Raw genomic sequence first — 12,203 nt, forward strand, 5'->3', positions numbered from 1 at the left:
TCTGATTATCTACTGAAGGGTACAGCAGAGCAGGCTATGCACGACATTAATTGTTATTGAGAACTTCTCTGATTCATGAGTGCTACATTTGTAAGTTTTGGCTGAAGATCACATAAAAAATTTAAATTCTAGAATGCTTTGTCAAAAATGAAAAACCCACTCCTTTACAAAATAGTGCACTTAAACTACACACACAAGGTTTTGTGTGTACATACAATGCAAGGATAATTGCTGTTACTTAGACGCTAGGTTGTCATGATATAAAGGAAACTTCTGTAAATTACAGAATTTCAACAAGTTAATGTTGAAATTATGTATCTTGAGTAACTGTGAAGATAATACTATATAACTAGTGATAATAACTCTTTGTAATTTTATATACTTAAGTGTCAGCTATGAAGAAATGGTAAAATACATCACTGACTTTGAAGTTTATAGCTTGCTAAATGACTTTTTATATATATAAGTTGTTAATACTACTATATGTACTGTCATGTATTAACTTATTTCACATCAGTTATTTGCGCGCGCCCACACACACACACACACCATAAACGGAGGAGGAGGAACCTTATTCATAAGTAGGTTTCTGTGCTTTATTACCATCTTAGTAATATACAGGATGTCCTATTAAGCAGCATGATTGCCTTTCTTCTATATTTGTTGGTACAAAGATATAAGCTGCAGTACGTCTTTCTTAAATAGCGTCCTATATTTTTTATTTAATAATCCACTTTATCTCAAGACCTGTTCAGAAACTTAACACACTTTTCTCACATGACATATTGAAAGCTTTGGATCAAGGCAGTCAGGTAGATGCAATGCACTATTTCTTGATGTCTAAAAAGAATTTGGCTCAGTGCCATACCTATGCTTATTGTCAATGGGGTCCTAAGTGAAATTTGTAACCTGACTGAGGACGTTTTGGTAGGGAGGGTGCAGTACGTTATCTTGGATGGAGAGTCATCGTCAGGTATGCCCCAGGGAACAGTGTTGGCACCCTTGCTGTTCATATTGTATATTAATGACCTTGCAGACAATATTAATAGGAACCTCACACTTGCAGTTATCTACTATAGAGCACTATCTGAAAGAAGATGCATAATTATTCAATCAGATCTTGACATCATTTCAAAATCGTGCAAAGACTGACAACTTACTTTTAAATGATTAGAAACATAAAACTGTGCACTTCATAAAACAAAACAAAAAAGTAGTGTTCTATACTCCACCTATACAAAGAAGAGCAGTATGAATGGTCACAGGTTTGTTTAATCCTTGGATAAGTGTCACAGATATACTGAAGTCACTCAACCAGCAGACTCTTGAAGACAGCCGTAAACTGTCCCGAAGAAAGTCTATTAACAAAGTTTCAAGAGCTGGCTTTAAATGATGATGCTAGGAATATACTAAAATCCCCTACATATTGCTCACATAGGGATTGTAATGATAAGATTAGAATAATTAATGCAAGCACAGAGGCTTTTTAAACATTCATTCTTCCAACACTCCATACGTGTATGGAAAGGGAAGATACCCTAACAACTGGTATAACGGGACTTACCCTCTGCCATGCACTTCACTTCACACTATGATGCGGAGTACAGATGTAGATGGTAGCATTCACGTAAACATTACATAATTGAAAATGTAACACAGGACTGACTTTGACTCCCTGTACTAGCACACAGAACAGGTAACTGGGGTAATGTAACTTGTCTGTTTGTCGTCAATGCCAGCATGTGGATGACTTATATAACCTCAGATACCTTCACTGTGAGCTAATACAGTGGAGTGAAAGTCCACTTTGTGTTACATTTTTAACAGCATCATGTTAATGTGAATTGTACCTGTGATACAAGTTTGGAAAGGTCTTTAGGAGAAGAAGTTGATTACCGAACAAAATACGCAGGGTGCTCCTTAAAATAGGGAGAGTGAAAGAAATTCAGTTAGAAGAAATAAAAATTATGAGTTTTGCAGTGGAAATCATAATTCTGTCAGGGACAGCAAAGGATTTGGAAGAACACAGCAAAATAACTGCTGAAGGCTGAAACAGATAAGTGAAAAATGCAGACTAGCTATTGCACAAAAAGTGTATTTGTAAAAGAGGAATTTGTTAACACTGAACACACATTGTCACAAAGTGTTTTCTGGACTGTAGCCTCATACAGATGAGGATCCTGGACAATAAGCAGTTGAGATATGCTGCTACAGAAGAATACTGAACATTAGATAGATCAAGTAATTAATGGCGATGTACTGAATCAAGTTGAGGAAAAAAGAAATTGCTAAGAGAAGCGACGGTTGGTAGGACACATCCTGAAGCATAAAGGAAATGTCAGTTTGCTAATGGTAATGGGTGATAAAACTTGGGGGGGGGGGGGGGGGGTAATGTGTAGTAGAGGGAGACCCGATGGATGACTACAGTAAGCAGATTCAAAGATTCAAATTGCTGTAGGTTCAAGTAGTTATTCAAAGATGAAGACTCTGGCACAGTATAGAGTAGTGTGGAGAGCTGCATCAAATCAGCCTTCGCACTTAAGATATCAACAAAAATATGTACTGCTGTTCATGTTCTGTAACAAACAAAGATAAAAGAAGGGCAGTCATGCTGGTTAATTTCACCCTGCTACCTAGACGACATTCTCGTTATTTTTTGAAATTTTGTTTCTGGACAAAAAAATTATTTGTGGAGGTTAAGATAAACAGGATACCACAGTTGGAAAAGATATGATTTCTGCTATATGTTGATCTACTGCCATGTTAAACAGGATATTAGAAGAAGAAAGAAGACTTAGAGACAAAGAAAGATGGGCATTAAAGAGGATTGTTGTCTTTAATATAAAAAACAGAGAAGACCACTGCCCGAATGTAACTGTGGAGCAAAAAATGAAGCTACAGAGCCTAGAAAAATGTGCAATGTGAATTTTGTAGCACGAGCTTTCAGTGGTGTAGACAATACAAAATAAGGGCTGCAAACAAATAATATAGTTTGATAATTCAACTTTTTTCTGCTATAGGATCTGTTTATGTTTGGAGAATACTGTGAGAAGTGAACAATGCAGTCTTCAACTGTTAACCCATTAGCACCGTGCATTGCCATATGGCAACATTTGTAACACTTTTGTAAAATCATTGATTCCATGACATCAATGAAGCGAGAGTGTTGGCAGCACTGTATTCCGTTCTGCAAGACTGTAAACGTCACTACAATTTAAATTCTGCCGCGTAAGCTGTGTTTGAAGTCGTCGTTTACTAGATGACGAAGAAAAATGGAGTATAAGTTCGAGTAAGTATGTTTTACACAGTAACTTACGATATATAATTTGGTTTTTTAGTATGATTGTGCTTTAAATACCCAAATATATATTCTTTGGAGGTTACTGCTTGCTGTGAAATAAATTACATTCATTTAGGTCGTTGCCATATGGCAACGCTAGGCGCTTGTACTCAGTAAAAGGACGAATTTTCTCATTTTTGTTTTAGAAGAGATTTATCGCTTGCTGAACCGATGGAGATTCTTTACAATGACGTTATTGAAGGTGATGTGTTTGTTGAGCCCCCAGATCTGAATATAGAAGAATGATGGATTATTTTATGTACGGTAGCTGGACAACTCAGTTGTCACAATGATCTCTTCTTAATGTGGTGCACAAGAAGTTGGTCAAGTCAAGAGATTCTCGGAACTAAAAAAAAGCGAAATATAATGATTCCCAGACCAAAACTGGTAGCCAAATATAATACATATATGGAAGGTACTGATCAGATGGATCAAAATCTAGCATGCTATTGCATTGCAATAAGAAGCAAGAAATAGTACTGGTGTCTTTTTACATGGATGTCAGATGTCGCCATACAAAACAGTTGGATTTTGTATAATAAAGCAAGAAACCAAACTATTTCTCAGCTTGATTTCAAGAGAGGAGTAGCAACAGTGTACTTGCAAAGACACCAAGCTTTACCAAAAGGAGCCGGAAGACCATCTTCATCAACGACATGCTCCGACAGCCGCATATCAGATTCAGTTAGATTTGTTAAGACTGACCACCTTGTCCAGCACACAGAAGGAAAGAAGAAGAAAAGGTGTGAACACAAGCACTGTAAATCTATTGTGAGAACAATGTGTTCAAAGTGTAACGTGGGATTGTGTACTGACTGTTTTATTCCATTTCATGTAAAATAATGCTGAGTTCAAGGTTTGAGTTTTTATTATTATTTGTACTGTCCATTATAATTATCCGGGATGTTAAGCAGCCGGGGTCAGTTGATAAATTCTGTGTCAATTCCCAATGTTCCATCTCCGACTGTGGGAGATATCTTCAAGGGGGTCCATCGCTCGATTGAAGGTCCAACACATCCACTGGCTCGCTACTAACTGCCGCTAAATTCCATATCCGCGCGCTCCCACGCAGCGGCGTGACGTCACGTGTTTTGAAAACGTAAGTGCAATTGGCCGCTGTCTGTCGCCATCGCCATCACCCAGTAGTGGACGGGTGATACACATCATCTTTTTGCAGTCTTACTTGGTCGTGAGTGTGGATAGGATGAGGATGAGAAGGAAATCGGCTGTATCCTTTTCAAAGTAACCATTTATCGATTTGCTGAAACCACAAAAAACCTAAACAAGGATTTTAAAAGGGGTGGGAACCCCAGTCGTCCTAAACATGAGTCCACTGCATGAACCAATGCACCCCCTTAAAAAGGGCTTGCATTTTGGATAATGTAATTCAGAGCTAAGAAACTCGTACTGGCATTTGGATTCTCCTTCCCAAAATCTACTTTTCTGAAATGCTCAGGTAGGAATTCTCCTTACAACGTATCCTTTGTTACTACAACCCCATCTGGCCCAAAAGTTTGATAATAATCCATGTCCTAACACCATCTTTCTCTCTTTTTCCATGCCCCTGTCCCCGCACCAGCCTCTCACACGCCTTGTTACATTTCTACTCTACCATAGCTCACCCATTCTGACCTTGCATTATCACTTTCCTCTTTTTCATACCCTGGGCCCTCCATCTTTACCTATAATCTCCATTTCACTGTAAGTGTTTCTCCTAATTGCGCCTTCACTAGAGTCAGTATGTGCTTCATGTAGTACCTTAGTATGACCTTGTGGCGGCAGCACAGTCCAATGCACGAAGGGCTGAATTATGGCACTGCCGACACAAGTAGGGGCAGCTGTACTGTTATGCAGAATTTCGGCAACGGTGCGTTGCACACTGGACCGCACGGGAACAAAGCGGGCGGTCAGTGCGATCTAGTCGACGTGACACGACACACGTCTCCCAGTTCTTCCGCCGTGGAGCATGTGCGTTGAGTCAACGTGACTACGCCGTAAATGCGTACGCGCGGTCATAAACGCAGTCGCCATTAAAGTGTCTTTCACTTCTTCGAGGACGTTATGGTGCCTCCGTTCGTGCCAGGTGCAGAACATTCTGTGACGTGGCCTTTTGTCTCGCTCGGTCTGCGCGGTCGCGCCACGGCTCATCACTGGAGTGTATACCCTCCGGGATCGGTGATCGAGCCGTGCCGCCAGTGCAACGCACCGGTATGGACAGACATTAACAAAGAATGTTATTTGTCATTTGTTGTAACGGTAGCAAAAATAAATGTGTCCTGTCCTGAAACCGCTTTAGTCGTTTATTGCCACAAAGCCTCTCCTTTGAGCATAGTGCGTGGGCGCGGCAATAAAGCCGGTTCACTGCAAGAGTGACTGTAAGCGGAGATACAACACATTCCCGCTTCAACCTTTTCCGATTACCTCCCAACAGGTTCTATCTTATCCACACATACTATGACTGTCCTCTTGGGTGCTAGTACATGTTAAGGTCATTGAGAATCTGTGTAATATCTTCTCAGGATCTCCATCCATGGACACATCTATTGTGATTCTACACACAGAACTGAGAATCACTGGAACAATGATATGGTTCCATTCCTGTATCAGTCATTGTGTATACCATCAGCATGTCCATCTCTGCTGCTCCAGCAATGAAAACTGCAACAATGTTTGCTGTTCTGACACACTTTGTGATTCAGATTTAGTCACACTGTCTATGTGGTACTTGTCTTACTGCAGGTGGGACTAGCAGCCAGCCATCGATATCCCGCAGGATATTGATTATAACCCTCCCCTGAACCCATCAATTCCACATTCCTGTTATTTAATGCAGAGCAATATTGCAGAATTGCTCAATTTGTGATGATCTCTCTTTTTAAATAAATCATTGATTTTTTCTGAAGTTGCAATTATCATCTGTTTATCTGTGCATGTACATCACATCTAACAATTTCCATTCCATTATGATAATTCCTTCATTGTTGCTTTTTTTAAGTGTATGTTTTAGCAGATTTCCTAATAGTTTTGACCAGTACCTACTCTTGTAAGAAAATGAAACCTATTTTTTTAAACATCCTATATTTGACCCTGGATATGCCTAGTAAAAGGCAGGAGACATATGCTTATTTAAAAATTGTTTAACTCTGATTTATAAATAAGCATGTTTGTAAAATGTCTGGCAATAAACCTTTGGTCATCTTTTCATTGACGTTTAGCCCATCTAATACAGGCTCCACTGCATGTGACCAGGTGCAGTCCCTGTTGCTGCAGTCATCAATAACCAAAGGGAGAGAAGTCGTGAATACCATCTGTCTGTGAATTGTGTAAACTTTGCTCTGCATGTTGTATTTTAACTGTTTGCATATTATATTTTCTGAGGCAGAACATTTGTCTAAATGAATTTGGGAAATTGCCTAAAAACCTCACTCGACTGCTCATGGCACACACATACATGCGGACTTAATCTGGGGCTGACTCACCTTCCTGTCTCACAAGCTAGTGTGCTGTGCATTGAGCTATATCGTCAGGTTAGTAATAAGTCTTTGGTAAGCTTTTTTAAATGAAATTAGAAATTTAAGAAATAGTTTTATAGTTAATGTTTTGTGTCAGTTTTCAGGCTCCCTCTTCAAACTGACAGCAGCAGTGTACTAGAAGTAATTTTGCTCTGATTATCAAAGGGGACTAGCAAAGCGATATTACCTAAGTCAATATATAGCATGTGTAATTTTATATCGGATAGTAAAATGCTATTATTTTTTTGAAAACTCCGGCAGAATGTAAGAATGAGTTCCATTCCAAAATAATATTCTAATCATGTAAATTAAATATATATGACAAACCACAATGGAAGACAGTATATTGACTCTGAAAAGATAACAGAATTATGTATATACATATCCAAAAAAATCTGAAATTGCTCTTCATTTCCTCTTCATACCTTCAATTATGGAAATCAACTTGAAAGTGCCAAAAATTACAGGGGGGGGGGGGGGGGGGGGGTAATATTTTGATTTGAAGTTCAAATATTTTTTTGGATTGCTTGCAAATATTCTAAAAAGAACATTTCTGGAAATAACTTACAAAGTGGAATGAAATTATATGATCGTATCATGTTATTGACTGGGAGACCATGGCCGGTGTTGTTTGGCTGCCTTGTGAAAGTCTTTTTGTTACCACTTCAGCTACTTGAGAGCCCACAATCTAGAGGCAGCAATACTAACCACTAGACCACGAGCTGAGTGCAATGACAATCATGTACATGTGTGAGTTGGGGGAAAAAGATTATTATTATTAATTTTACTGAGGTTACAAAAGTCATGGGATAGTGATATGCACAAATACACATGGTGCTAATATCACATATACAAAGTATAATAGGGCAGCGCATTGGTGTAGCCATTTGTACTCAGGTACTCGTGTAGAATAGCTTCGACATGCTTATGGCTGCATGATGGGAATTAACAAACTCTGAATGTGGAATGGTAGTTGAAGCTAGATGCATGGAACATTCCATTTCAGAAATAATTAGGGAATTCAATATTCCATGATCCACAGTGTTAAAGAGTGTTCCGAGAGTAACACATTTCAGGTATTACCAATAACCATGGACAACGCCCTAGCCGATGGCCATCACTTAACAAGCAAGAGCAGCCACGTTTGTAGAGGTGTCAGTGCTGACAGACAAGCAACACTGCATGAAATAACCACAGAAATTAGGAATGCACAACAAATATATGCATTAGGACAGTGTGACAAAATTTGGTGTTAATGGGCTGTGCCAGCAGACAATAAATGTGAGTGACTTTGTTAACAGCACGACATCACCATCAGTGCCTCTCCAGGGTTCATGGCCATATCTGTTGAAGCCTAGACAACTGGAAAACTGTGGTGTGGTCAGAAGTGTCCCAATTTCCATTGATAAGAGCTGATGGTGTGGCACAGACTCCAATTGTCAACAAGGCACTGTGCAAGCTGGTGGTGGCTCAATAATGATGTGGGTTGTGCTTACATGGAATGGACTGGGTCCTCTGGATGTTTGGCTACTTGGAGACCATTTGCAGACATTCATGGATGGAATGTTTCCAAACAATGATGGAATTTTTATGGATGACAATTTGCCATGTCACCACGCTGCAATTTCTCATGACTAGTTTGAAGAAGATTCTAGATCATCTGAGTGAATGGTCTGGCCACCCTGACTGCCCAACATGGATCCCATCAAACATTTATGGGACATAATCAAGAGATCAGTTTCTGCACAAAATCCTGCACCAGCACACACTTTCCGAATTATGGATGGATGATTGTAGAGGCAGCATGGCTCAATATTTCTGCTGGGGACTTCCAGTAACTTGTTGAGTCCATGCCATGTCAAGTTACTGCACTAAGTCAGGTAATAGGAGGTCTGACATAAAATTAGGAGATACTGCATGATTTTTGTCACCTCAGCGGTTTATTATTATTATTATTATTATTATTATTATTATTATTATTATTACAATACCTGCAGTAATAAATTCTCTCGCTGCAAGTCAGTAATGCGAGACTCTATTTCTAAATCTTCTGCATCACTACCATCTGTATCAGAGGCAGAACTGCTCCCATCTGAACTAGTTATTTCTAGGCTCCTGAAGAAAAGAAGAAATTGATTAAAAGAAAAATAATGACATATTGCATAATCAATATGACAAACATAAATTGCTTAGAAACATTTTTCTTAGTAGAATTCTTCAGTACAGTTTAACAACAGGAATATGCAGCTTTCCTGCTGTATGCCCTTCATAGATGCTAAATTAGATTATTACCTGTAGCCACATTTAGATTTAATTGCGGCAATCTCAGCCTGGAGTCGCTTCACTTCTGCCTTCTCTCCTGCTACGCGGCCCTGGAGGTCAGCCTGGAGATTTAACAGTTCACGGTATTCCAAACGCAATAATGTTTCTTCATGGTGAGATTCACTGGAGTCCTCCACTTCTGGGGAATGATGTTCTGCAATTTTTCATATTTAATTTAATGTTGTATTACTGCCAGCACAAAACAGAAATTACACTAAATGATAAGACAACGTACGCTGAGGTGACAAAAGTCATGGGATACCTCCTGACATCATGTCAGACCATTTTTTGTCTGGCGTAGTGCAGCAACTCAATGTGGTATGGACTCAAGTCATTGGAAGTTCCCTGCAGAAATATTGAGACATGCTGCCTCTATGGCCATGCCCCATGCGCCTAGCTCCAACTACCATTCCACATTCAAAATCTTAATTCCTATTGTGCAGCCATAATTACAACAGAAACCTTTTGATATGAATCACGTGAGTATAAATGTCAGCTCTGCTAATGCACCGCCCTTTTATACCATGTGTACATGACATTACTGCCATATGTATATGTGCATATCACTATCCCATGACTTTTGAAACCTCAGTGTACAAATATTGATATTTAGCCATTTCAGTTCAGCAAGACACAAATTGCTCTATCACCAGGGTGTTTTATACACTTTCCAGAACAGTGATGTTGATCACTCATGCACAGGCTTTGCATCTGTAGTGACTATAGTTTTCAAGTGAAATATATGCACAGAAATAAAATGATCAGATCCTTGGGAATGAGACCAACTAAGAAGCAATGACTCCTCTCCTCCATTGCTACTGCTCCCACAAACCCCAAGGAACAACCTCTAGTAGGAATGTTTGGGAAGCACACGGAAACATCAGTGGCAATGAAAGATTGAGTCAGGAATGTCCAGATAACCTATGTCATGCTTTTTCTGCAGCATCAAAACATACTGAGTAGTTTTGTGTGTAAGTCTTATATTGCAGCATTTGTTTCCATAAGAGTTTACTTTCTGCAGTGACTGCACCATTCTGCAAAAAATGAAAGAATGTGTTGTTGAATACACTATTTTCTGTATTACTGTGTAAAGACAATTTTTTGAAATTACAGAGCTTTTGAGACACGGGACAGAATATTTCATTGGTAATAACAGTGAGTAAATAAGATATCTTAATTCATACAGGCTTGTCATTTTTGCAGTGATGTACCACAATTGGTACTTGATAATGTGCTGAAATTGTATTGTTTCCAGTTTTTTTGTGTAGCATAAATTTTTTTTTTTTTTTTTGGGCACGCAGCCTATGGGTCTTTAGGATGGCCTGATGTGTGTTTGAACCATTGACCTCCCGAATGCGAGTTCTGAATGTGCTAACCACTGCACCACCTCACTCTGTCATGGTGGGTTGTATACAGTACCTTGAGGTGTAGTGTTCTTGCTGATATATACACCACACAACTGCAGTCAAGTTGCAACTGCACACAAGCTCTATAAAACTCCCCATACACAATGGGCAACATATTCAAAATATTAAGAGCTTTGAGGGATTGAGTTCTGAAGTCCATCTGGTGGTAGCCACATAGCTCATGATTGGAAGTGAGACCCACATACTTCACTGTCTCTTTAAAATTTAGAACGAGTTTTTCAATTTTGTATGTAAAATATTTTGTTTTAAAACTAGTTTTTAGCACCCATTCCTCCAGCTTCATAATTGTCACCTGCCATGTACTTTCTGTAAGTGTGATAGATGAACTAAAGTTGAAAAGTCATCCAGAAATAAAGAACTCTTGACCAGATGCCTTATGTAATATTATGTGTAATTATTAAAGACAGGGCCACACACTTGAGGGACACAGTCATCTTGTATAGAATGATCCGGCAGGACATCTCTGACTTGATATCTAAATTAGCACGGCGAGAGGAAAACCTATAAAAAAAATTAGGAAGATGTCTCAGAATCCATCTTGTGTGGAGCTGTATGTGGCTGTAACGCCTTCATGTATTATCACAAGCCTTCGACTGGCCGGGAAAGAAAACTGTTAGGTGATGCTTATATAGGAAAGCCTGTTATGTAGCCACCTCTTTCAGGGTTAGCTGATCAATGCTGGATGATGTCTCTACACTGAAAGCGACTAAGGAACTGTCTGAATTCTAAAATCCAAATAGGGCAGTGGTTGGTCATCCATTTCAAGGTCCTTCTCACACAGCTACTTCAGCATTCCTGTCCTTCTTAGGCATAATGAGTAGAATTGAAGTAGCCTTCTTCCCTGTTACAGGAAATTGTCCCATCTTAAGTCAAAAAGTTCAAGAAGGATCTCCTCATCAGTTCCAGCGAAGTGCTGCAATGGATTTTACTGATACCTGGTGCCTCATGCTGCAGACAATGCTAAATTCACCATGTAAACACATAGAGGACAGTTATAAACTATGTCACAGTTTTGGGTGAAAGTGATTAATGAATATATGTGTAATTTTCAACAGATATTGAGACAGGACCATTCAAATGTTACCTGTTTGGTTATGAGACATTTCTCTACATTCAATGTGTAATCTTCTACTTTCGATTCCTAGACATCATTCTCAGTCCCTACATCTTCAGCAGCATTTGCCCAGTCTCTACATCTTCAGCAGCATTTGCTGTATGATCTTGATTCTGTGTTACATTTTGATCCTGCCTGTCACCAATATCAGTAACAGTGCTGGCAGCGCAGTTACTGATACCTTTTGTTTCATGCTGCAGACAGTACTAAATCCATCTTGTACATACAGTGGAGCCAGTTATAAACTTCATCACTGGTCACATTGAAGTCCCTCTCAGTAAACACTTGTACAGATGGACAGCCAGGTTCTAGCTGACAGTGGCAATGACTTGAGGAAAGTGCTTTGCTGTCATCTGTGTAATGCACCTTTTGTGGGTTGAGATACTCCCATTAATCATTACAGAATTAAGAGGACACTTCCACTCTCCTACAGGCTTCTCACACATGGAGTGGTTTAGAGGGACAACTTTACAAACTGTTCCTATGAT

The 12,203-nt window shown here is 39.3% G+C and overlaps 1 protein-coding gene across 1 annotated transcript in view; it reads right to left on the minus strand.

Moving 5' to 3' along the window:
* LOC126269187 (ralA-binding protein 1) overlaps nucleotides 1–12,203 on the minus strand; it is a 119,256-nt gene that overhangs the window by 875 nt on the left and 106,178 nt on the right. The window contains exons 11-12 of the mRNA XM_049973973.1: nucleotides 9,145–9,328; nucleotides 8,844–8,967 (exon numbers count right to left, since the gene is read on the minus strand). Of these exons, the coding sequence (XP_049829930.1) occupies nucleotides 8,844–8,967; nucleotides 9,145–9,328 (308 nt within the window). The remainder of the gene's footprint in view (nucleotides 1–8,843; nucleotides 8,968–9,144; nucleotides 9,329–12,203) is intronic.

This window comes from Schistocerca gregaria, chromosome 1 (genome assembly GCF_023897955.1).
Source record: "Schistocerca gregaria isolate iqSchGreg1 chromosome 1, iqSchGreg1.2, whole genome shotgun sequence".
NCBI classification, from domain to species: domain Eukaryota; kingdom Metazoa; phylum Arthropoda; class Insecta; order Orthoptera; family Acrididae; genus Schistocerca; species Schistocerca gregaria.